Source organism: Haliotis rufescens, unplaced genomic scaffold (assembly GCF_023055435.1).
Source record: "Haliotis rufescens isolate VD_foot unplaced genomic scaffold, xgHalRufe1.0.p SCAF_9, whole genome shotgun sequence".
Classification (NCBI taxonomy): Eukaryota; Metazoa; Mollusca; class Gastropoda; order Lepetellida; family Haliotidae; genus Haliotis; species Haliotis rufescens.
In genome coordinates, this window is record NW_025964383.1 from 26,283,912 (window position 1) to 26,311,758 (window position 27,847).

Here is a 27,847-nt window from a genome sequence, read left to right on the forward strand (position 1 = left end):
TGACACACCCAGTGCCACAGTACAGCGATGAAGGGGGCGTGGTTCCTGGCATCACAAGGTAAGTCCACACACTGGCTTCCCGATTCAACTGTGGCCTGGGCTAGGACGTCTCAAGTTCATCATTTGTTTGACCGTTATATTAACGCTACAATTGTATCAAACAAATTGTGTGAGATGTGGCAAGACCAGACCACATGATATATCAGTTAGGACTTGTCCGATGTTGACTTCACACTTGTGATTTTTGTTTTTTTTCGTGCATTGCTGTACATTCACATTGAGGGCTCTGATAAATACTGTCCTCATGGGCGTCATGCAGGTGTCATGACAGACACCAGAATTATTTAGTGACCTGTGTGGCAGGACTCAACAAATACGTTGGCAAATGCCAGTGAAGTTTTCAAATTTGACCCTTGCTACATAGCTGTTTTCAACCTGCACAGATGGCAGGTGTATTACTTACCTGAGAACTAGTGATACAAGTTTATTGGCTGAAAAAGGTTTTGTATTAGTTGATAACGAGTCAACTGTTTACTGCAAACAACTGTTAAATAGTTGCTTCATTTAGTATCTAAACACTATCGGTACACTTTCAGCAAGGCCGATTTGTGTGTGTCATACCATGTCTTCATACGTTTGGCAAGTGGTTTTCAAATAAGACTAGTACATTGTTTCTTTGCTAGACATGATGGTGTCTATTTTCTATGAATGTTAAGTTTGGTTATCAGATAGCTTGGAATTTACTTTGCTCATTTAAAAAAATGGGGCAGGTTATTTGGACTTTGGACTTGAATGATGAAGGTCACCATGGTTACGACCGCCTCCGTGGACTTGTGGTAAAGCGGCCGCCCGGAGAGCGGAAGGTCCGGGGTTGATCTCATCCGCATCATACCAAAAGACGTTAATAGATGGTACTTGTTGTTACCCTGTCTGGCGCTCCGCATTAAGGGGCTAAAATAAGGACTGGTCGACTCGGAATATACTGTGTCTGAGTGGGGTATCCATGTTAAAACTACGGCATGGTATCTCAGTGGGCAAGCACTATAAATCGGCATCAGTCCGGACTAGTACAAGCAGCCACACACACACATGTGCATGTACGTCACTATATAAGTGCAATAATCTTGGACGCGGCGTTAAACCCCATTTCACCTCACCTCACCTCACCATGGTCACAGTGTTATTAATCCAGAATCCAAGGAATGGAGATTTGCAGTGGTGAAAATGTGAAAAGCTTCTTTACAATTTTTATAAGGACCAGAACATGGAAACAAACAGTTCACTGTGGTCTCTCATTGACCAGCCCTCAATGATCGTTTTGATGTTCAGGGATGAGAATCTTCTGCGCATCCGCTAATTTCCACGAATTTTAGTGACTACAAATGTGTTAAAATCTGACGGCTTCCCCCATGAACCCTCCCAAACATTGGACCACGCTCCACTGCATAGATGTTTCGGCTGAACAGGAAAATATCCATTATCATCCCTGAATTTTAGGGAGCCAAGCGGTTCATCGCTGACTTTTTGTGCTGGCGATTAGGTGCCTCATTCTGGCAGCGTGGTTTGAATCCGGGATAGGACCCCCCCTATAAGTATGATAATCTGTACTGAACAAAGTCGTGTTATCCCAAATATAACATTGTTACTCTATAACTGATGTATTTTGCAGACTGGGAGTGTAGAATGTGTACCCAGTACCCCAGTTTGAGGCTACAAAAAAATTTGGAACCCGCATGTTTTCTGGGTTATTCCCCTGCAACCCTTGCTGGGTGTGATAGTGACATGATGGATTGGGTGGTCAACCTGGGTGATCAGCCAGGGTGATTGGGTGGTCAGGCTGTATGATTGGGTGGTCAGCCTAGGTCATTGTGTGGGCAGCCTGGGTGATTGGGTGGTCAGCCTGGGTGATTGGGTGGTCAGGCTGTATGATTGGGTGGTCAGGCTGTATGATTGAGGGGTCAGCCTGGGTGATTGGATGGTCAGGCTGTATGATTGGGTGGTCAACCTTGGTGATTGGGTGGTCAGCCTGGGTGATTAGGTGGTCAGCCCGGGTGATTAGGTGGTTGATGGCTTGTCATCTTACTTGTATAGATCGTTGCTCATAATGTCAATCACTGTATTGTCTGGTCAGGTTGCTTAGCATGTAGCTGGAATATTGCCGAGGGTGTGTGATAAAGCCTATATCTACCTGGTGTGTATATACTTGACTCCTGCACTGAGGTAGCATTAAGTTTCCTTGTGTCCATTGTTGAATGAACTCACTCTGTAACTGGAGTAGTGAGATCTGTTTGGTGTCCAGAGGTTTATGGAATCGTTACCCAAATACAGCTTTGTTCCAAGGATTAGAAGTAAAAAATTAAGAAAATTCTGATTTTGTGTGCCTGTGTCTGAAGACATCCTTCAATTTTGGTAATTACATAGATGTCCTCTTACAATTTAACATCGTAACAGTCAGTTATGATTTCATTACGTCAGGAATCACTTTTTGATGCGTGCCATTATAATGTACCACACACAAATCATATACTTACCAAACACCTGGAGTTTGTGTGTGTTATAACTCCATATTAATACCTTCTACTTTCTGTTCTTCTTTTTTTTTCTAAATCACTAATTCTAGATGCCAATTGCCCCAACTATTCTATAGTCCTTCATTTTGGTAGGGGGCGGGGCAGTTGGTAGGCTGGCCTAGTGGTTAAAGCGCTTGCTCGCTCGCAACGCTGAAGAACCGGGTTCAATTCCCGACATGAGTACAATGTGTGAAGCCCGTTTCTGGTGTCCCCTTGCCGTGATATTGCTGGAATATTGCTAAAAGCGGCGTAAAACCATACTCACTCACTAGCTAAAGACTAGCACAAGTTTCAAAGCTCTTCGTGGAATGTACATGCCATATCCTTTCAGGGTTAGATTTAGCCAGCACAGTTGCTCCTTCTTAAAGTTACTGGCCCTTCTCCAACCTAACTGGCCTACAACTACCAAACCTGGTCGTGAAGCAATCTAGCAGGGCTCTGAAAATTTTAGAACTCCTCACCCCTAAAATGTTTTTTTCCTGCACTCTTACTTTATTGGGGCGGTTTGGTAGCCTAGTGGTTAAAGCGTTCGCTTTGGGTACAATGTGTGAAGCCCATTTCTTGTGTTCCGCCGTGATATTGGTGGAATAATGCTAAAAGTGGCGTAAATCCAAACTTACTCACTCACTTACTTAATGGTGGTGGCACCTCTGAATCGTGTTGACTAAGTGGTAGTCGTAGTGGTGACTCCAGCTTTTTGTTCTTGCAGGCTTCGCTGATATGAGCTTCTCAGTGGCAGATAGTGAGTTCCATCCAGTCGGACCCCAGGGAGCTGGGTTCCGTCTTCTCAGTGGCGATAGTTTTTATGGAATAAATTTGAATAGTTCCAGTGATGGCAAGAGACAATATGCATGTCCGCTGTGCGGGAAATTATTTGCCAAAAGAAATGGACTGACGTACCACATCCAAGCGATTCATGAGAAAATGCAGTTCAGTTGTGCTTGTGGCAAGTCTTACCACCACAGACGAAGCTTAGTGTATCATAAGAAAACGTGCACCATTGGCCATGGGGATGGGACAACCTGACGGGTTGTCGAAGGGGTCGTACATGGCTGACCCGTATTGACTCAGTCGATCATGGTGAACAGGGATGTCTGATGCGTTCCTGTGGCTGACGGGCAAGAGGTTGTTACTAGGGCTGTATTGATTCGCCGATAGCTACGAAAGCATCGGTACTTAGGTACCCACAATGCTTGAATTGTCAGTTTGTGATAAACTATAAATAGAACAGGAAGTAATCGAGTTACCTCCCGAAATGGCATAGCTCCCCCTGTTAGCATGGGAGAACACAATGACGTAGTGGCTGAAGAAGCGCCGTATAACTGTCAATATTAATAATAACCCTCCATAATTTTAAACTGTTTTGTTCTTGTGATGAAGATACGGGTAGAATAGGTCTTCAGCAACATATGCTTGCCGTAAGAGGCAATTATGCTTGTCGTAAAAGGCGACTAACGGGATCGGGTGGTTAGGCTGGCTGACTTGGTTGAAGCATGTCATCGATCCCAATTGCATGGATCGATACTCATGATATCAATCACTGGATTGTCTGTCCAGACTTGATTATTTACAGACTGCTGTCATATAGCTTGAATATTGCCGAGTGAGGCGTAAAACAACAAACCAACCAACCAACCAATCTTTGTTAAAGTTTTTGAGATAACAATAAATAGATCAAGCAAGAGGTTTTTATACCAGATGTTTCGTCAGTCCGTAACGTGATACGAATTGCATCGCAAGATATGTCGATACTCAGTTCTTGTCGTTACTATCAACCAGCTTGTGACACACTTGGATGATTAGTAAATTTGGGCTCGAACTAGGAGCGTTGTGCAATGAGATTTTGTGGACTTCAAGGACTTCAAGACCCCCTTTGTTTTGACCACTCATGAATCATGACACTCCTGTTATGCACAAAAATTGTGGTAAATGGAAACTCAAGGCTTATATTTTTCAGCCCTAGTCACACATGGATATGAGATTTTAACCTATGAAATTTTAACAGCAACATATATGTGACTGCCTGAGCCATTTCATTTCATTACTTGTGCTCACCGTAATCTTATAGCCATATGTCTTATTACTTCCAGTGAGGCAAAATTCTTTTGTGTAAACGTATTCTGCATATAGATGGAAAAACATAAATTCAGGAAAGGTGGTCGTTTTCTGGTTCCAATTTGACATTATTCCAAACTAGATTTTTTGTTACTTTCAGATTTTCATGGTATGGGAGGTAGTGGCTGTGGTTATAGGTCGGAAGGAGGTCATGGGAACCGTAGTCAGTATTCAGGGGCATTTGAGGCAACATGCCGGTCAATGGCTGCACAAGCTGTGGCCCCCAAAAGGGGAGATAACTTTCCTTGTCCGCAGTGTGAGAAAGTGTTTCAGAGGAAATGGGGTCTGATTTATCACATGAAGGCCATTCATGACAATGTGACGCTGTATTGCGTGTGCGGGAAGTCGTACAAGTACGAGACCACGCTGCATCGCCACCAGAAGTTTTGTGGGGTGTACTTAGCATCAAGGAAGTGATGGCTTGACTGTTATTTCATGAGGATTCGGTTGATGGATTTCGGTTTTAGGGAAAGGAATTGATTCATTTACATAAATGTTGTATGTGTTGTCAAGATATAAGCTGTATAAAGAATATGCAGTGATTTGTTTGTGCTGTTTAAATTTGACATTGTCTAATAAATTATCTATGAAAATATATAGTTGTTTTCTGATATTAAGCATGAAGAAATCTAATAAGATGCTTCCCATCATCGTCAGAAATCTCCATTGTACGATTCGACCATATGATAAGGATGTTTTTATGACCTGGACTGCCTCTGTGGTCTAGTGGTAGAGCGTCCGCCCGGAGAGCGGAAGGTACTGGGTTCGATCCCCGGCCGCGTCATACCAAAACATGTTAAAAGATGGCCCTGTCTTGCGCTCGGCATTAAGGGGCTAAAACAAGGACTGGTCGGCTCGGAGTCAGTATACTGTGTCTGAGTGGGGTATTCATGTTAAACTGCCGCATGGTATCTCAGTGAGCTGGCATCAGTCCGGACGAGTACAAGCAGCCACACAAACACACACACGTACATGCACGTCGCTATATAAGTGCAATAATCTTGGATGCAACGTTAAACCCAATTTCACCTCACCTCACCTCGTATTTATGAATCCCTATCAAATAGTGATGACACCAGGTGCTCCACCATATGGATCAGACGGTCAGGTTGGGTGATTTGGTGAATTGTGGGCAATTGTACCATTAATCACTGGATTGTCTGGACTCTTATTACATGGCTGGTATATTGCTGAGCGTGTCGTTTTACAACAAACAAACAAAATTGTGAACTTGTGCACTAGCCCGGGCAAAATCATGAGGGGCGGCGGTAGAAACTAACGGTTTTAGTCCACTAGTCCTTATGATTGTGCCATATAACCAAACCCTTAAAAATGGCAAATCTCTGCTAGTCCTTATGATACCTTATAGGACTTGCTAAATTGATCGATAATCGGAATTATCATTGATGGGAAGAACTATTAACGATTATTGATATGAAATTGTCATCGATCATGATTTACATAAACCATTGTGATGAAATAAAGTTTCGATTTAACGAAACAGACTTGTTATTGTCAATAATGTCAATTGTCGAAGGGGGCGGTCGGGCAACCTAGTGGTTAAAGCGTTCGCTCGTCACGCCGAAGACCCGGGTTCGATATAAATGTGTCGCTGCTCACTATGCTCACCAGTGACGTGAAATGTGTTGATTTCTTTCGGGACTTTCTCGCATATAATTGATTGATATTTTTAGTCAGCGATTATCGGTCTCTATAATCTATGTCGATAGCCAGTCCTAATGCCTTAACTATCAGGCACTTTTTGGCAAGGACTACAGGACTAGCCAATTTCAAAAAGCTTAGGAGATACTTGTTTTCTTTGGAAATCTTGTTGTGGAAAACCAAGGACTGGTCCAAAGGTAGTTGGGACTACTTGGATTTAACACCTGGTTTAAATCTCTGCTTGGATTCTCCTACTGTCAATCAAGAGAGTGTTTGACGTGAATGATGACTTTCTTATAGCATTAGGGGTGGTCAGGTTGCCTAGTGGTAAAGCTTTCGCTCGTCACGTTCGATTCCCGACATGTGTACAATGTGTGAAGCCCGCCGTGACATTGTTGGCATATTGCTAAAAGCGGCGTAAAACCATACTCACTCTTATCACATTTTGCATTTTGTTTTGTAAGGTGACACATTTAAAAACATCTTTGCACAACTACAATATCAATCGATACATGTTTCCGGCACAAAGTGTAAGGTATGGCCAGGTGTAAATAAGTGATGCATCTGTGAATCTGACACTCCTTGAAGTGTCTTGTAAGTGAAAAGTCTGGAAATGGGGATTCTTACTTGAAGTATTGGTACCCTACCTCCCCGGAATGGATAGATTGGGTTGACATATTTTTTTTAGAAATTGTCAAATGAAGCACTTCTGGCATATAAATATTGAAAAACCTTGACATATTTCTCCAGCCTGGCTTTTTTGTTACTTTCAGATTATGGCTATGGAAGGTGTCAGACATTAACTCATTCAATGACAGACTATTCTGAAAGTGGCACCTACAGGCAGCCATATTATTCTCAAACCACCAACCAAAGTAGGAATCCTTTCCCTAAGAGTTATCACACAAACCTGTCTGCAACTCCAAAACAGAAAGAAGTGTTTCCATGCCAACAATGTGAAAAAGTTTTTAACAGAAAGTGGGGGTTAATTTATCACGTCCAGGCTATCCATGAAAAAGTGACATTTGTTTGTGAGTGTGGAAAGTCCTACAAATATCAGAATGCTCTAGTTTACCATCAAAAGACTTGCCTTCTTCATGCATCTCAAGGGCAGTGATCGGGAGCCTCACCACCAAGGTGTGATCTGTTGGGTTGTCCAATGTAAGTTTCAGGCAATTTGTTTAAACTAATAACGTGTGTCCCAAGGGCAGTGATCGGGAGCCTCACCACCAAGGTGTGATCTGTTGGGTTGTCCAATGCAAGTTTCAGGCAATTTGTTTAAACTAGAAATGTGTGTCTCAAGGGCAATGATCGGGAGCCTCACCACCAAGGTGTGATCTGTTGGGTAGTCCAATGTAAGTTTCAGGCAATTTGTTAAAACTAGAAACATGCATCTCAAGGGCAGTGATCGGGAACCTCACCACCAAGGTGTGATCTGTTGGGTAGTCCAATGGAAGTTTCAGGCAATTTGTTTAAACTGGAAATGTGTGTCTCAAGGGCAGTGATCGGGAACCTCACCACCAAGGTGTGATCTGTTGGGTAGTCCAATGGAAGTTTCAGGCAATTTGTTTAAACTAGAAATGTGTGTCTCAAGGGCAGTGATCGGGAGCCTCACCACCAAGGTGTGATCTGTTGGGTTGTCCAATGTAAGTTTCAGGCAATTTGTTTAAACTAAAAACGTGTGTCTCAATGGCAGTGATCGGGAGCCTCACCACCAAGGTGTGATCTGTTGGGTTGTCCAATGTAAGTTTCAGGCAATTTGTTTAAACTAAAAACGTGTGTCTCAATGGCAGTGATCGGGAGCCTCACCACCAAGGTGTGATCTGTTGGGTTGTCCAATGTAAGTTTCAGGCAATTTGTTTAAACTAAAAACGTGTGTCTCAAGGGCAGTGATCGGGAGCCTCACCACCAAGGTGTGATCTGTTGGGTTGTCCAATGCAAATTTCAGGCAATTTGTTTAAACTAGAAATGTGTGTCTCAAGGGCAGTGATCGGGAGCCTCACCACTAAGGTGTGATCTGTTGGGTAGTCCAATGGAAGTTTCAGGCAATTTGTTAAAACTAGAAACATGCATCTCAAGGGCAGTGATCGGAAGCCTCACCACTAAGGTGTGATCTGTTAGGTAGTCCAATGCAAGTTTCAGGCAATTTGTTAAAACTAGAACCATGCATCTCAAGGACAGTGATCGGGAGCCTCACCACCAAGGTGTGATCTATTGGGTAGTCCAATGCAAATTAAAGGCAATTTATTGAAACTAAGAACATCCATTCCAAGGCCAGTATCACCACCAAGGTGTTTTTTGTTGGGTAGGCAAGTTACAGACAATTTATTGAAACTCAGAACAAGATCTTTATAAAATGTCTGCTTTCCCTAGGTGGACTAACCTATTGCTTTTGCATAGCTGCCAAATGTCACAAATTTTTCCATGTTTCGAATTTGCAAGTAATATGTGTTACTACGAACACATCTTATTTATGGAATGGTATGAAGTTGATTGTATTGCATCTGTCCAATCAAGACACTAAACTCATATTATCATACATTGCTGCAGTAGAAACTGAGTGACAAAATCATCAATTGACAGTGTTCCCGTTTACTGGTAATTACCAGTTTTTACCGGTAAAATTCGGCTTGGACCGGTCATTCATGTGACTGCCAGTCCCTGTGGACCGGCAAATAGAATACCTTATAAATCTTTGTTGTTGAACAACACCGGCGGTATTCATATAAGTATATTTTTTTTACAAAGTCAGCTTGTCTGTCACCATCAGTTTCCCCTTGTCGATTTTAGTGCAAGGAAATAACATTTTGCCTTGCTTCGAGGTTAAATATTCCTTTTTAGCGACTTAGTCTCGAAATACGAAAAAAAAGGAGAAACATGATGTCGATGGAATTAAAACCAGGTAATTTTAATACGTTTTTTATTCTTTGAAAGCTGGGACTGACAAAAATTAGTGGGGACTGGTAATTTTTAGAGTTGCCAGTCCCAGTTTCAAAAGCCAGCGGGAACACATGGCTTGTTTGTTGTGTAGAAGATTTATATATCATCGTGCTTTGGTGTCCTGACCAGAATATTGCAACAAAATACTGGATGTAATATCTTTCAGCTTTCCTCATAAACTTGGGAGACAACTCAAGTATTGTTCTGTGAAGTCGCTGTAGTCAGTCGCTGTATCAAACCATGTACCAAAAGTAGTTCACACATCAATCATACCTACAAAAAGATTTCTCTGTAGTCTGAAACATAATTTATCACCCATATGTTTTGAAAATAATACATTATTGAGTTGCAACTAGACAGTACTTTTCCTTCTTTCAGATGGTGGCCAGATCGCAAACCATGTAGGCCTGGGTGGCTGGGAAGGGCTGGGTTATGATCACGGCCATTTTGCCCCCGCTGGGACCGGCGATAGGGTTTTCCCCATTCCCACTGGGACAATTAGGATGGCAAACGTTTCTTGCCCTGAATGTGGGAAAATGTTTTCGTCACGAGGGGCACGATTTAACCATATGCAGGTTGTTCACAGGAAACAAACTTTCTCTTGTGTTTGTAATAAAGTTTATAAGTACAGAACTGGCTTGCTTGCTCATCAGAAGTGTTGTGACGTGTTTCTTTCAAGTGTATAAACAGTAGTCCTTGGTCAGATGGTTCATCAGAAGATGTGTTGTTCGGTGGTGCATAGAGTGAGGACCGTGTTTGAAATAATTTAAAACACAAGACAGTCGGGCGGGTGACCCAATTGTGTTGCCTGCCCATCTTTAAGGTCACCTCCCCGCATTCAGGCATTAAAAATATTGAAAAATGGCAAACACTACGAGACAAATCACGTCTTGATTCAGCTGAAATAATGCAAATAATTACTTGAGAATGTACAAGGAGTTATAATAAAACTGAAGACTTAAGTAGTCTTAAAATTATCGGCCAGACAGTCGGGCAGGTGGAGGAAAATTTCATGCAGCCCGACAATAAATTACCAGCCCCGGGCAGGGGGCCGGCTGTTATTTCAGACACTTGAGTCAGGATCCATGTTCGAATGTGATGTGGGTTCAAGTTAGTGATTTACCTGATGAGGATCTTTGGTCCGTCAGTGACTTATGCTCAGTGCTTTCTAGCAAGACTGTTCGGGGTGTCTGATTCACCGAGGTGTCAGTGCATCATAGTTTTACACCTGTGTCAAGATACGTATATTGTTTCAAAAGATAGTTTTACAATAACCTAGCTTGCATGCTAAATACGACTGCACGTAACTATGAACATGATCAGTTTTCATGCAAGAACAGTTCAACATTAGTATCATAGTACATATATTATTGTATCATGAAGCCACACTGTCTGTTTTTCTTGCCATACGGATCCGCCGACTGTAAATATTGTTGAAATGGGGAATTGTTTTCTCTCCAGAATTTACTCTCTTACCTGACTGCACAGTGCACCAAAAAATATTTTCTAAACAAGGTCCCACTGAAGTTGACATGTATTAATAATGAGAGTCAAAATAAAGTTTGTTGTTTCTGAATCTGAATTTGATAGGGTGGCACGGGTGGCCCAGTCGTCTAAGTCGCCGCGATTTGATGTGCAGAGTTGCGTCCCTTGGGCACGCCAGAAACCTATGATTGTGGGTTTGAATCCCGGTTCGCCCCAATTATGTTTCTAGGTTCGTCAGCACCATACCCGTGCTCATGGGTTTTACTGAAGTGGTAAACGTCTAAGACCTGCATCACTTGGGGCTTTCCTCCCACATTAAGCTGACACGCCGTGATATAACTGGAATACTGTTAAAAGCGGTGTTAAACCCAACTCACTCACTCACTTTCTATTTTCTGTACAAGCTGGCCTGTCATGCAGAAAACTAAAAACTAAATTGAATTGCTGTTAGTGGTGACTATTGGTCTGGAAATCACTGTTGCGATAACTATTGATATTGAAAGAAACTATTGCGATAACTATTGATATTGCAAGCAACTATTGTGATAAATATCAATAGTTTTCAGTGTATCATTTTAGATGGATTTTAGAGTTGAATTAAACCTTAGAACTGAAGTTTCCTTTGAATGTGATAACCATAACAACAAATACAAAGTAAAGTTTGAGATGTGACTGATTTGTTTTTTCTTTACCCTTATAATTTACAAAAAAGAAACTTCCACATTACGATGTATTAATTACTACCACTCATGATCAAAAGAAAAACAAATTTGAACAGTATTGCATGTATTTTATTGAAATGGTAAATACAATCAAAATTATCGATATTCCTAACTGAAATCGATACTATTGATCGGAAACTGATTTAACAATCAATTTATTGACTTTAAGTGCTTACCAATACCAATATATCAATATTTCGATTTATCGTATCACCCCTAATTGCAGTTTATTTCTTCTTCCTCACCTACTGACTGGTATTACAAATATGTGTGGCCTGACTGGAGTATTATGAGGTGCATCTATAGATATTGTGAAACCTGTAGTCCTTGGGGATCCTTCAAACATGAATCTAACATGCCAAGTAGGAATGCTGAACTATTTAAAACATCTTGTAGAGTTTTATGATTAAGTAAGGATAAGATATATGGATGAACAACTTCTTTATTACAATTAGGAGCGATGTTTAGGTTTAGGTTCTAACACTGTTATCAAGCAAGCGACGTTTCCTTGTAGGTTCTAACACCGTTATCAAGCAAGTGCTTGATAACAGTGTTAGAACCTACACCAAAACGTCACTCCTAATTGTAATAAAGAAGTTGTTCATCCATATATCTTATCCTTACTTAGTACTCCAACTTCTAAATGCCTTTCAAAGAAGTTACAGTTTTATGATGTTGTTTTTTTAAAGTGTTATCAGGCGAAATTTGTCATTTGATATTTTTCAGAACTTGAACAAAATTACGGAGTGTCCACAGTTGTGTTCAGTAATTGGTTCAAGTGAAATTTATTGATCATCAAGTTATGTTAAATATTCAGACCTTGACTGTTATGACATTGGTCATTCATTTTTATTTGGTAATCAATGAAGCGACATGATTATTAAACGTTTTGTTCAATGGCTAGTCTATTGACATCTATCAGAAGTTTTGTTAAGTCGTGAACCTCTAAGACCTGCATCACTCGGGGGTTTCCTCCCACATGAGGCTGACACGCAGTGGTATGACTGAAGTTCTGTTCAAAACAGTGTTATGCCAAACTCACTCACTCACTCACTCACTCACTCACTCACTCACTCACTCACTCACTCGAGAAGGTCTTCAGCTTCCCGTGCCTACCGTAAAGGCGACTGTGCTTGTCGTAAGAGGCGACTAAGGGGATCGGGTGGTCAGACTCGCTGACTAGGTTGATGCATGTCATCATATCCCAATTGCCCGGACCGATGCTCATGTTGTCGCTGAATTGTCTGGTCCAGACCCGATAATATACAGTCCGCCACCATATAGCTGAAATATTGCTGAGTGCGGCATTTAACGGCAAACAAACAAACACTCACTTACTCGTTTTTATAGACTTCACAAGAAGAATGCGCACTTAACGGTTCTTATGACATATTTCCTTGCAGCAGGAAGTCCTACAACAGTGATTGTCAATAATGTGCCATGATTGTCAATTCAATCTTGAATAAATGTTTTCAAAAATTCCTAACATACATTTTATGTGATTATTTTCGAATAATGTACATCTGTATCAGACTGTCCGGAGAAATTAGCACAGCCTTTTTGTTACTTTCAGGTACGAGTTGTTTGGGCGGAAACAAAGCTGCCACTTCTGTAACTGTGCCTGATAGTAACTGGAGGACTCCTAAACCAGAATCTTTCACTCATATGCCTAGGGAAAACGTGCTCCAAATTCTCCCAGATGTATCCGTCTTTTTCGCAAATCGTAGTTCCTACCCTGACAAAAGTACCTTTCAGTGCCCCGAGTGTGAAAAGCAGTTCACGGCGTACAGTGCCCGGATGTATCACATAGAGTCCGTACACAGGCACAAGACGTTTCCGTGCAAGTGTGGCAAGGTGTACAAGTACCAACCAGGGCTGCTAAGACACAGTAAAGTCTGCCGTCTGCTCCTCCAGGCAAACGCACAGGGGCCGGACCAGTGATTTGTGGTGGGGTTGGACCAGTAAATGGGGAGAGGTGGAACGAGTGATTGGTTTTTGGGCGGGACCAGTGATTTGTGTTTTGGGTCAGACCAATGAATGGGGATAGGTCGGGCAAGTGATTGGTTTTTGGCCGGACCAGTGATTTGTGTTAGAGCAGTGATTGGTTTGGAGGTTGGACAAGTGATTAATTTTATGGTTGGGGGGTGAGGTCAGACCAGTGATAGGTTTGGGGGTTGGAACAGTGATAGATTTGGGGGTTGGACCAGTGATAGATTTGGGTGTTTGACCAGTGATGGGGTTTTGGTCTACTGATTTGGCAATCATGTTTTATTGATCAGGTTGGTTTGATCTGCTGAGCCTTCATAAGCTGACCATAGATGTCTGTATCACCCTGCCTCGTATGCCACTGGTCTTTTTTTGGGAGTTTTAAAATTCTGACTGCTATCAGTCTTAGAAACCAATCAATGTGTTTGTTCAAGAACTTTAATGACAAATATTGGGTGCTTAAAAAACAATTCTGTCAATGAATCTAGACTAGCACAAGTTTCAAAGCTCTTTGTGGAATGGAGATACCATATCCTTTCAGGGTTAGATTTCCTAAATCTCCTTCTTAAAGTTACTGGCCTTTCTCCAAACTAACTGGTCTTCAACTACCAAACAGGGCTCTGAACATTTTAAAACTCGTCACCCTTATAATGTTTTTTCCCTGCACTCTGAGATTAAATCTTGGCTTCCAGTTGCCTCATGTGATGGCGATTTATGAGCTAAAAAAGAAGTTGTTGTACATAACATTACAAAATTTGCGGCCGGTTATGATTCTACCGATATGATCCAATTAAAAAATTACACATACACACAGAAGGAGAAAAGTTTTGACTAGCCTGACAGTCCATCTACTTTGTTTCCGTAAGCCCTGTGTATTTTTAACTGGCCTTGGTCCAACGGACCAGCAGTTAAATCGACCCCTTTCTAAGTGCCTAAACTAAGTGACCCTCGCAGGCAAATTGGGAAACAAACTTATAAAAAATGGCATTTTTTAAAGATCACTTTTTCTTAAATTTATAGATATTTTAACATATTTTAACATTGTATTTTGTGATTGCATTTAATGCAATAATATCAAACTAAGCACTAAACCTTATTCCACTTTACTGACCCTGTTAATTAACAGTGTTATACAAATTAGCTGTACAAAGCCAAACAGTTAGTTATCAGCTGGTAATTATAACTTGGAAATTTTTACTGACATTTGCTGCCGATTTGGTGCCAAATATCGGCCTCTGGGCAGGTCTAGACAAATCCCTGTAGTACCTGTCCATATGAACATTTGTTTTTTTTAATGTGAAGGAAACTATCTTATCCCATCAGTTGGGTTTTACCTTAACAATTTTAATCAGCGTTTGTTAAAAAGGTTGATATTAATTATGCAGAAGAAGGAACGTAATGACGTACATGCTGTGTTTGTGTTGATCTTATTTCTAATGTTGTAGATTTTGCTCGGTGTTTGTGTGGTATTGTAATTCTTTTGTTCAGAACGAGTTGTAGGCGTGCTTGTTTTTAATATAGCCACTGGATAAAAGTTTAACCAGATTCGTTTTTTCACGTCAGAATTCCAAGGATCCTTGACACATACACTGCTCTGAAGGCGTTAGGTTAGTGAAATGGCAAGGGGTGCGGGTGGCCCAGTCGTCTAAGGCGCCGCGATTCGCTGTGCAGAGTTGCTTCCCTTGTGCACGCCAGAAACCTATGATTGTGGGTTCGAATCCCGGTTCGCTCCGATTATGTTTCTAGGTTTATCAGCACCATACCCGTGCTCTGGGTTTCAGCAAAGTGTTAAACGTCTTAGATCCGCATCACTTCGGACTTTCCTCCGACATTAAGCTGACACGCCGTGATATAACTGTAATACTGTTAAAAGCGGCGTTAAACCCAACTCACTCACTAGTGAAATGGAAACTGTTGTAAATGATTGCAACAAGAACATTACAAAGTTTCTCACAGAACTGTGATCCAATTTACAGCTGATCCATCATTTTGATGCCATGTGATCCACTTAAATATGTACATATGATGGTACAAAGATGGTACTTGTTGTTACCCTGTCTATTGCTCGGCATTAAGGGGCTAAAACAAGGACTGGTAGGCTCGGAGTCCGTATATTGTGTCTGAGTGGGGTATTCATGTTGAACTGCGGCATGGTATCTCAGTGTGCTAGCACTATAAATCGGCATCAGTCCGGACTAGTACAAGCAGCCACACACACACACACGTGCATGCACGTCGCTATATAAGTGCACAAATCTTGGACGCGACGTTAAACCCTATTTCCCCTCACCTCTACTTTTTGGTGGCTGGCACTATTTTGTTTACACATGCTGAAGCTTTTCTGAATGCATCAATGAGAGTTCTTCATCGGACAACTCTTCTGGCCGAGGTGATGCCTTGCTACATACAAATGTTGGTATTTTGATTATAGTAATTTTGTCTTTCATGTCCATTTACACACTTGTGTAGATGCCAGAATCACGCTGTTTTTTAGTTGCATGGGGTCAAGTCTGATGCAGAGGACAAAATGTTTCAAAACTGACATTTTTCTTACTTTCAGGTTGCGACTATGGGAGCTCTCTCAGACTTGACCCGTCAAGCAATGCTATACATCAGGGGAATATGGTTACATTTGCTCACGGTCAGAATAGCGCATTCGTTACAAGTCATAATACAACTTATTCCAATTCGTCAGGGCCTCAGCGAACTTTAAAAGGGTTTCCATGTTTAAAATGTGGACGGAGTTTTGCCAGTGCTGGAGCCAGACATAATCATGTTCAGGCCGTACATGATAAGATAAAGTTTACGTGTGTGTGTGGGAAAGTGTATGCGTACCAGCAAGGACTGATACACCACAGGAAGACATGTGTCATGTGTGTTAGTGCTTAGAGGATTTAAAGGAAAATATAACCTGTTGGTTTCGTGCCTGTTATTGTGGAGTGTTGCAGTCCAGTTATTCCAGCTAGATTATATGTATGTCAATAAGTCGTCGGACTACTTGCACAAAAGGATCTCAGTGCTATGACTGTCTATTTGTGAGTTTTGAGCATCGTATTGCTAAAATCACTTTGTGCACATGGCCCCTGACCAGGCAGCCCAGTGACTGCAGGAGCATAAGCAAGGCATTCACTGACCATGTTTGTTCCTTGGTTTCACTGGGGCAAGGGGGCCCAGTCGTCTAAGGCGCCGCAATTCGCTGTGCAGAGTTGCGTCCCTTCGGCACGCCAGAAACCTATGATTGTGGGTTCGAATCCCGGTTCGCCCCGATTATGTTTCTAGGTTTGTCAGCACCATATCCGTGCTCGTGGGTTTCACCGAAGTGGTAAACGTCTGAGACCTGCATCACTTCAGGCTTTCCTCCCACATTAAGCTGACACGCCGTGATATGACTGGAATACTGTTAAAAGCGGCGTTAAACACAACTCACTCACTCACTCCTTGGTTTCACAGTATCTGTCAGATTTTGTATTTGCCATTTGACAAACAATGGATCCTTTATCTCAAAGGCGATATGTGTTTATGTACCAGTCAGTGTTTCTTTTGGACCAGTGAAAATCTGGAGTAGAACAGGTCTTCAACACCCCATGCTTGCCGTAAAAGGCAACTATGCTTGTCGTAAGAGGCAACTAACAGGATCGGGTGGTCAGGCTCGCTGACTTGGTTGATGCATGTCATCGATCCCAATTGCGTGGATCGATGCTCATGATATCAATCATTGGATTGTCTGGTCCAGACTCGATTATTTACAGCCCGCCATCATATAGCTGGAATATTGCTGAGTGTGGCTTTCTTGTGGTTTTTTTTTGTCTGCCGGTAAAGTGGGCCGGTAGCAAACAAAAATACTGGTCCATGTCCCATGATTGATAATAATAGATCTTAGACTATGTACGACAGATGTTTTTGAACAGCCACATTGATAGTAACTTGTCACGTCATAACGAGGATTATGATCTTGTCAACCAGTCACAGATAATGTCTTCTAACCTGACATTTTGTAAAGGATATCAGAAATAATTTGTTATAATCAACCAACGCATTACTTTCGATGATCGATTTAGGATGAACCAATCATCAATCAGGATTTTACCACCAATTCCCAACACTACTGACACGTCTTCATTTGCCTCACAACATGGCCTTTTTGTATTATGTTACCGTTGAATTTAGCTGTGGTCACTTGCACACTGAATATATTTCTGTTGGCCGAGGTATGGAAGGTTATATACACGTTATGGATATATTGTTCCACAAGGAAAGCCTGCTGTCAGTCGTACGTTTGACATGATGTGTTTGTGAAATGTATATCACCAGACAAATTAACAACCGACCTTACTCTGTTTATGACGACTAATCAAATATTGAATTTTGTGATAGTTGCTTCGTTAGTTTCATTCAAGCGTAGTTGAATTTCATGCATAATACTGAAAATATCTCAGCCTCAATGTGTTTCAGTTAGTATATCCTACTCACATTTATGATAAAACTGTAGTGAGTGAGTGAGTGAGTTGGGTTCAACGCCGCTTTTAACAGTATTCCAGTTATATCGCAGCGTGTCAGCTTAATGTTGGTTGAAAGCCCGCAGTGATGCTGGTCTCAGACGTTTACCACTTTGGTGAAACCCACGAGCACGGGTATGGTGCTGACAAACCTAGAAACAAAATCGGGGCGAACCGGGATTCGAACCCACACTCTTAGGTTTCTGGCGTGCCCAAGGGAGCATGATTCTATGATTTGCAAATTTTATTTGATCATGCTTAATATTTGAGAAATGTTTGAAACAACATTTATATCCTTGTAAAGTAAGATTTTGAACATGCATGTTATGCAGTCTTTGTAAAAAAAACCAAAACAATCCAACTGGTTGCTATGGACAAATGATCGTGAAATATTATTGAAACAAAGATTGTGATATTTGTCCGTTGTATGCCTTATTTACCAAACAATCTGTTTCTACTGACTCGTGGTGCATTGAAAATATCATACAATTTGTGATGATGTAAAATATATTATTTGAAAAATAATAATAAATTATTCCAAATGGACCAGTGTCTTTTTGTTATTTTCAGACACATATGACAAACACTACTATGGCATAGGTCAAGGACACGGAAGAACGATTCAGGGATCTCAAGTCGGGTCCAGTAAACCCAATTACCAAGATCATGTCCCTTCTACCTCTGTTCCGCCTGCGGGCAAGTACCCTTGCCCACAATGTAACAAAGCCTTTGCAAGTCTAGGTTCGAGGCGTAACCATGTCAAATCCATCCATGACAGGGTGACTTTCTCGTGTGTTTGTGGGAAGGTGTATGTCTATGAATCCGGCCTGGCATATCACAGGAAGTTTTGCCCTGTTTCTCTGGCATCAATGTCATAATTGTAATTAAGGATTTGAATTGCCAAATTTTATTGGGAGGAACTGCTTTGTGAAGACTTGCACTGCAAGAATGACAGTCGATTTTCAGTCACTGGTTGGTCACCAACCTAATTGGTAGGACGTGTCTTCCAGGTCCTGGGTTGATCTCCGTCTTGTGTCAATGAAAACACTCATCCGTGGATTGCAGCTAATGGTTTGATGCTGTCTGATGTTATGGATTTTCTTTTGGTGGACAGTTAAGATTCACTCGCGTATTCGGTTGAATGGTAATACCTGGGGCCTATTATACAAAGTGATGATTGTGCGATTGTGGCTTCCATACATTAACAGAGACTTAAGACAGTCGTAGCGATATCATCGCCATGTGGAAAGGAGCTCAGTAAAAGACATTCATCACTAAGCGGTTACTCCCACACCAAGCTCAGACTGTTGATGTCGTAAGAGGCGACTGACGGACTGACTGGTTGATGCATGTCATCGTATCCCTATTGCTTGGATCGATGTTCATGATGTCAATCACTGGATTGTCTGGTCCAGATTCAATTATTTACAGACCGCCATCGTATATCTGGAATATTGCTGAGTGCGGCGTAAAACAAAAAACGAACAAACCCACACCACACCAAACCACACCAAACCACACCACACCACACCACACCACACCACAGAAACCCAATTGCGTGGATCGATGCTCATGATGTCAATCACTGGATTGTCTGGTCCAGACTCAATTATTTACAGACCGCCGTCATATAGCTGGAATACTGCTGAGTGCGGCATTAAACAAACAAGCAAAACTTAATATGTATATTTTGTGTGTTAAAAATATGAGTTGGAAATAAAAATACCAGAACTGGATCAGTCTCTTCCTGTTGTTTTCAGACCCTCATGACAAACACTCCCATGGCGTAGGTCAAGGACACGGAAGAATGCTTCAAGGATCTCAGGTCGGGTCCAGTGGACCCACTTATCAGGACCATGACCCCTCTGTACCGCCTGTGGGCAAGTACCCCTGCCCGTACTGTCACAAAGCCTATGCTAGTTACAGTTCCCGGCGGAATCACATCAAGTCCATCCACGACAGAGTGACCTTCTCCTGTGTTTGTGGGAAGGTGTATATCTACGAATCTGGTTTAGGGTACCACAAGAAGTATTGCCCCATGTGTGTGGCGCCACCTTAATAATTTGTGAATTTGTGACAGCTCTGAGTGAAGGGATCAAAGAAGTGCCTATTGAACTGCTACAAATGGGATTCTTATCGTTCTGTTTGAGCGTTTTCATTGGGAGTGGAACAATCAGGTCATGATGTTGACTACATATTCAACAGGACGTGCTCACTTTGTCATGAGAAGATGATTAATGTCATTCAAAAGGGGGCGATCAGGTTGCCTAGTGGTTAAAACGTTCGCTCAAGACCTGGGTTCAATTCCCGACATGGGTACAATGTGTGAAGCCCATTTCTGGTGTCCCCCGCCGTGATATTTATGGAATATTGCTAAAAGCGGCATAAAACCATACTCACTCACTCACTCATTCAAAAGGACATTATTCATGGACAAATCATTTTCCATAAACACTCCATAATTAGGTGTAATATTTGTACCAACATTTCAGTGATTTGTGATGGGAAATTGATATTGGACATACCGTATTCGACGTAATAAGCGGCCCGCTCTAATAAGCGCCCACGGCGATATTTGCTAATATATTGACTAGTGAACAATCCCAATTGGCACCCCTTCCGATTGATCAATGTACACAAGACTTATTTTTTCGCGAATAATACGCACTCGTGTGTTATATGCACCCTTAATTATGGGCAATTAAATTCTGGAAAAAATATATCTGTCGTACATAAACATTTCAGGCTGTCGGCATAAACCATGAAATTTATCTTTCAACCCGTTTTTTTCACCAAAATAATATTCTAATAAGAGCCCCCTATTTCTAATTTTGAGAGCGCCCCGGGCGCTTATTACGTCGAATACGGTATTGATGTTTTGATTACCTTGAAAGCTATGTGTTTTTGCTGCCTGATGGTAATTCCTGATACGTTTCTCTTACTCCAGTTAAATGCAGAACTTTTACTCATGTGAGTGTTAATAAATGTTCTTTGATCTTTTCTCGTTTGCATTATCATCAACTTAATAATCCGCAGATATAACAAACTTTTTTGTGGAGCATCCACTATGTATGAGTAGTGAGCTGTAAGCCAAGTGACGTCACACACGACTAGTGTGTTGTGTATTAATGCACTACTGAGATCATTATAATAGACAAAATATGGATCGATTCAATGGATCGATAAAATGGTGTGTTTTTATCAGTGGTGTAACTGTACAGCGATACAGTTTTGATTCATATCGCGATATGAGCCTCACGATACGATACATTGATTTGCATCCCCTGTATCATGATACATATGATACATTACTTGTTATACCATTGTAAAAATACATGAATAATAACAAATTATCGAAGATCCAGCTTACTCAGATACTGTAGTATTTCCTGGTTGGCTATAAATAGCAGGACATTCACATTACAGACCGCCGTCATATAGCTGGAATATTGCTGAGTGCATTGTAAAACAACCAACCAACCAAGAATAGAAACAGCTTTTTTGTTGTTTTCAGATTTCAATGACAACTATTTCCCAGATCCTAGTACAGCTGCATGCGGACAAGCGCAGTATTCTAACATGGATTACAATATGGTCCGTGGCCAGCGTTACCAAAACACTGAGCTTACCAAGGGGAGTCATCCCTGCTCTCAGTGCAACAAAGCATTTGCCAGCCAGGGGGCGCTCTGGAACCATACCAAATCTATTCACGAAAACATGTCCTTTCCTTGTGTGTGTGGCAAGGTATATGTGTACAAGTCAAGTCTGTTGTTTCACAAGAAGTCCTGTGTTCAGTGTTTGTCGTCGTCGTCATCGTCCTGACTCCATCACTGATGTGGAACCTGATCAGATGCCACAAGCAATATCGCTGATATCACCCTACAAGGCGATTCCATTCACCATGAAATATTTTTGTTTGTTTGTTGTTTAATGCCGCACTCAGCAATATTCCAGCTATATGACGGAGGTCTGTAAATCATCGAGTCTGGACCAGACAATCCAGTGATTGACATCATGAGCATCGATCCACGCAATTGGGATACGATGACATGCATCAAACCAAGTCAGCGAGCCTGACCATCCCCGATCCCGTTAGTCGCATGGGTTGCTGGAGACCTATTCTACCCCGGATCTTCACTGGTCATTTAATAACATTTGATTCACTGTGATGAAACTTTAAGTGTGCTGACCATATGGTTTTTAATAACCAACCACAGTTCTTGGGCTGTTCAGCTAAAGTTAATGAAGGTGTGTGTGATTATGAAAACTAAAAACAATACAAATCATGCACACTACCTACTTGTATGGCAAATGGATTTTATTGCATTAAAAAAGAAGTTTTGTTGTTCATTCCGTCTTTTGTGATGCAGTCTGGGTTTCTGTCTGCAAATCGACTTAGCGTTTGAAAACAGTATCCTTATTGAGACTTTTCAATATGAAACCTGTAGAGTAAGTCCAAACGTTTTAAGTAACCAAAGCTGAACATGCCAAATGGAAATGGTGGCAAAAGGTAAGATGGACATGGATGATTTCACATCTTATTATTCCAAAGATGTTAACTCTTTTAACACCTCAGGCCGGTACACTGGCCACTGATGTTTAATGCCAAAATATATGCATGAGAAATCTATGTCACAGCTCGTAACCTAGCACGATATGTCCACAAAGTTCCATATGGTTAATATAGGAATTTATCATACACGAAGGTGGTATCCATTGCTGTAATTTGATTGATTTGAAGGTCACATGCTTGAATTTGACCAATCATGATCCTTGTAAGTTTCACTAGAAACCAATTTCTATCCAATAAAATCGCACACAACAGCTACGAAAATACACCAGGGGAGTTGACTGTCATATTATTGAAGCCCGCTTTCTCATGATGCCAAAGATTGAAAGATTGTTGTTTATATTAAGTTTCGAAAACGAATGTATTTTCTGGTATTTTCTCATGTTACTGAGCGGAAAGGCACTGTTAGGGAAATGGGTGATGCCAGATAATATTTAAAATTCTTTTTGAATAATTTTCCGATTAATTACAATGACAATATAAAAAATTAGGTTAGTGGATTTGATGAAAATCTTCAAATTTTCACTTCCTTGGTGCTTAATCTGGATGCTTGATATGTACAACCTTTGATGAGAACAGCATGGATTTCTTCGCCATTTCCATGACACAATCTAGGCATTCATTGGAAGTTAGTTTCTGGATCAGTTGTTAAAAGGCTGGTGGGCAGACATTTTTGTTGAACATGCTGAAGATACTGCTCAAATTTGATATTTAGGATTTCTTGTAGGGTATGGGTGGCCCAGTATGGCCCCACTTGCTGAGTTTTGTCCCTTTGGCGTACCAGGATCTTAGGACTGTGGGTTGGAATCGGTGCTCACAGACTGTGTGTGCCACGACTGGATATCCGAGGGCCAGAATGTTATTTATTTCTTCAAGGATGAGGGCATTTGGAAGATTTCTTTTTGGAGATCAGTAACTGAAAGTTTGTGATCAGATAGCCATTCTGTGGTGCATATTTTGGTGTTTTGCGATCTGCACAAGGCTCATGTTGGCAGCATTCATTGATGAGGGTGTTGTCACATTCCACTCTTGGGAATAGAACAAGCTTTTTTGTTACTTTCAGATGGCCATGGTTTAAGCAGTTCCCATATCAATACACATGGCAACACAATGGCGGAACGTGAATCTGACTGGCAATACGGACTCGGGGTCCTGCCCTCGGCATCAGAAACCTTTCCATGTCTCTACTGTGATAAGGTGTTTTCAGGGCCAGGTGCTCGGACAAATCATGTGCGCTCCATTCATCAGAAAGTGAAATTTATCTGTGTGTGTGGAAAGGTGTACGTTTATCAGTCCAGTCTTCTGAATCACAAGAAAACCTGTTTCATGTGTGTGGCTCCACCTCCATCTTGAAGGAACTTGAGTTGAGAGTATGAGGAGGTCTATGTACTTCAGTGATGTGTTGTCACAAGAAATCATTTTCTGGGCAAGACAGTCTGATATGATGTCAGCTTGATGTGTAGATTAAGTCTTTGACTAAGGGATGGTCTGTTTGCCTTGATAGTGTCAATAGCAGAAGAAATCATGTACCCTATATGATGTGATCCGACAGCTTTATGTCCGAGTCTTTGACTAAGGGATGGCCTGTTTGCCTTGATAGTGACAATAGCAGAAGAAATCACGTACCCTATATGATGTGATCCGACAGCTTAATGTTCGAGTCTTTGACTAAGGGATGGCCTGTTTGCCTTGATAGTGTCAATAGCAGAAGAAATCACGTACCCTATATGATGTGATCCGACAGCTTTATGTCCGAGTCTTTGACTAAGGGATGGTATGTTTGCCTTGATAGTGTCAATAGCAGTAGAAATCATGTACCTTATATGATGTGATCCGACAGCTTTATGTCCGAGTCTTTGACTAAGGGATGGTCTGTTTGCCTCGATAGTGTCAATAGCAGAAGAAATCATGTACCCTATATGATGTGATCCGACAGCTTTATGTCCGAGTCTTTGACTAAGGGATGGCCTGTTTGCCTTGATAGTGTCAATAGCAGAAGAAATCACGTACCCTATATGATGTGATCTGACAGCTATATGTCCGAGTCTTTGACTAAGGGATGGTCTGTTTGCCTCGAAAGTATCAGTAGCAGAAGAAATCACGTACCCTATATGATGTGACACAACAACTTTATGTCCGAGTCTTTGACTAAGGGATGGCCTGTTTGCCTCGAAAGTATCAGTAGCAGAAGAAATCACGTACCCTATATGATGTGACACAATAACTTTATGTCCGAGTCTTTGACTAAGGGATGGCCTGTTTGCCTCGAAAGTATCAGTAGCAGAAGAAATCACGTACCCTATATGATGTGACACAACAACTTTATGTCCGAGCCTTTGACTAAGGGAAGGTCTGTTTGTTTCACCTGTTGAAGGTCGAGTGCCTAAATACCGGAATTTCAGCACAAGTGTTGTGAACACGAATATAATGTTCTATTTATTACCGAAGAAGAAGATGTCTACATACAGAGACAAATTTTAGTGTTTACCTATCAGGACAGCAAGTCGCAACAGCAGCGGAACCACAATTTGTTGAATGACGTCAAAATTCTTCAGCCATGACGTAGTTTTTAGTGTGACCTCATTCCAACTTCACGTCACAATAAGATTCGAATGACATCAACAGTGTCATCCGGATGACATGACCTCAGGTAGGGCATGTTTGCTTTTTATGAAACCGATATGATTGCCCTCGTAGGTAATGATATACTGAACTAGTTGTACGACTAATGGAATAGTAAGCAGGGATAAGTGCCAAGGTATGACTCATTTTGATTCTGTTTTTCGTAAAATGGATCCGAGAAAACAATCCCAATTTCAGGTATTCTGCTTGCGTCCTGTGTATTCAAGATTCATTTCAATGCTGTTGTCTTCCAAGTGAATGGATTGGAAAAAAAGCCCTTTTGTTGATTTCAGGTTTTCATGGTTCAAGGTACCTTGGTCCAATTGGGGGCATCCGATTGAAAGATCCAGCTTCCTTTACACTTGTGGCTGCAGGCAGAATCCCCGGCCCCCAAACAAATCCAGAGGGTTGTATAGGGAGCCATCCATGCTTCCACTGTGACAAGACTTTCTCGAGTCACGGGGCAAGGTGGAACCATATTCAGTCCATTCATAAAAAAGTCTCCTTTTCGTGTGTTTGTGGGAAGGTGTATGTGTATCAGTCAAGTTTGTCGTTTCACAGGAAGACTTGCCCAATGTGTGTGGTGGTCTCCTCCCCATCATAAAGGAGATGTCAAGTTTGTCGTTTCACAGGAAGACTTGCCCAATGTGTGTGGTGGTCTCCTCCCCATCGTAACGGAGATGTCCAGTTTGTCGTTTCACAGGAAGACTTTCCCAATGTGTGTGGTGGTCTCCTCCCCATCGTAACAGAGATGTCCAGTTTGTCGTTTCACAGGAAGACTTTCCCAATGTGTGTGGTGGTCTCCTCCCCAACGTAACGGAGATGTCAAGTTTGTCGTTTCACAGGAAGACTTGCCCAATGTGTGTGGTGGTCTCCTCCCCATCGTAACGGAGATGTCAAGTTTGGACTGAGGAATATTGTACACTTCCAGTGTGAGCGTGTCATTACACTTCAGAGACAAAGAATTAAGTGTCACCTTGTGGACAGGTATTGCTGATCACTCTGCCAGTGTAAATCAGTGTTAGAAATTGGCACTAGTCCTGTAGTCCTTGCCAAACTGGCAAATAGTTCAGGTATCTATAGTTCTAAGGACTAGTAGAAATCTGCCATTTTTTAGGGTGTTGCTTTATGTTATCATTATAAAGACTTGTGACTAAAAATGTTAGTTTCTACCTCTGTAAATGTGTCTTGAAGACTTAGATTTGACTTTAGTTCATGGAAATTCAGTGACGAATTACAGTTTTTAGCTGCAAGAAATATTGATGACTTGTCAAAGATCTCTACTTATTGGTAATGGAAAAGGAAGTCACTGTGGCAATGGAAGAACCTTCTTGTGATCTTCATGGAAGCAGGCTGTTGCTTTGTTTCGCTGACAATTAATTTCTTATTCAATACATTTACAATGACTTAACTTGAGTATGCATCTTGTATATATGTTTTTGACCTCCAATCTTTATGTCATCATTGAATAGGGGATATGTGATGTGCTTTGGAGGTAACCTCGGTTGCCGTAACCAGCTGTGGCCTGTTATCTGTTGACATCAATTCAAGACGATCAACAGTAGTCAGTAGTTGCTGTACTATCACCTGTGTAGTTTGTACCTGAGGAAATCGCATTTCATCTCCACTTAAGCTGAGAACGAGATCTGCAAACGTGGCAATCCTGTGTCCTACCCTAAAGTGAGTGAATATGGTTTTACGCCGCTTTTAGCAATATTCCAGCAATATCACAGCGGGGGACACCAGAAATGGGCTTCACACATTGTGCCCATGTCGGGAATCGAACCCGGGTCTTCGGCGTGACAAGCGATCGCTTTAACCACTAGGCTACCCGACCGCCCCCCTACCCTAAAGAGTCCCATGATAAGATGTATGTGCCACAGAGAAAAGAATGTCATTCTTCTGCATATTAGGACAATCGACAAATGATTCTACGGACCTATCGGTTACAGTCTGCTGGAACCTGCTGCTCGTGGAAATTGTTGCTGATATTGAATGGTAGCTGTCCCCATGATCAGTTTTCCGGGGTAGAATAGGTCTCCAGCAACCCATGCTTGCCGTAAAAGGTGACTATGCTTGCCGTAAAAGGCGACTAACGGGATCGGGTGGTCAGGCTCGCTGACTTGGTTAATGCATGTCATCGATCCCAATTGCGTGGATCGATGCTCATGATATTGATCACTGGATTGTCTGGTCCAGACTCGATTATTTACAGACCGCCTTCATATAGCTGGAATATTGCTGAGTGCGGCGTAAAACATCAAACCAACCAACCAACCATGATCAGTTACATGTGTGAATACAGGGCTCATTGGATGTACCCTACACATGGCTAATGACCAAGTAAATTAAATCATTCCTGAAGTCGGACAGCTACGTTGATGAGTGAGGATGAGAGACCTTATAGGGCTGCTGAAGTCATGTGTTGCATCTGTCTGTCATGTCATCAGATGTGATTTGAGAGAAGTACCGCTTCCAAGACAAGGGGTGGCGGTCGGGTAGCCTAGTGGTTGAAGCGTCCGAAGACCTGGGTACAATGTGTGAAGCCCACTTCTGGTGTCCCCCGCCGTGATATTGCTAAAGCAGCTTAAAATCAACCTCACTCCCTCCAAGACAAGGGCTGTTTACTCCCATTGTGGCTGTTCAGTCAGTTTCTTGCGGGTCAGTTTAAGCCTGAAT

General features: G+C 41.7%; 1 protein-coding gene across 22 annotated transcripts in view; it reads left to right on the forward strand.

Moving 5' to 3' along the window:
• LOC124129513 (hydrogen peroxide stress regulator 1-like) overlaps positions 1 to 27,847 on the forward strand; it is a 68,732-nt gene that overhangs the window by 6,212 nt on the left and 34,673 nt on the right. Inside the window, exons 2-3 of one of the 22 annotated variants that reach the window (XR_006860410.2) lie at positions 18,547 to 19,120; positions 19,737 to 20,606. The exons of 11 other annotated variants lie outside the window; for them this stretch is intronic. Coding sequence is in view for 10 of the 11 variants with exons in the window: in XM_046492989.2 (XP_046348945.2) it covers positions 13,068 to 13,435 (368 nt within the window). In the remaining variant the exon portion in view is untranslated. Of the gene's footprint in view, positions 1 to 3,279; positions 3,922 to 4,785; positions 5,307 to 7,120; positions 8,992 to 9,665; positions 10,248 to 13,067; positions 15,221 to 16,040; positions 16,751 to 18,546; positions 19,364 to 19,736; positions 20,607 to 21,490; positions 21,995 to 25,461; positions 27,303 to 27,847 lie in introns of those variants that run through there. 10 more of the 22 variants (XM_046493046.2, XM_046493060.2, XM_046493088.2 and 7 more) reach the window with 10 other exon arrangements.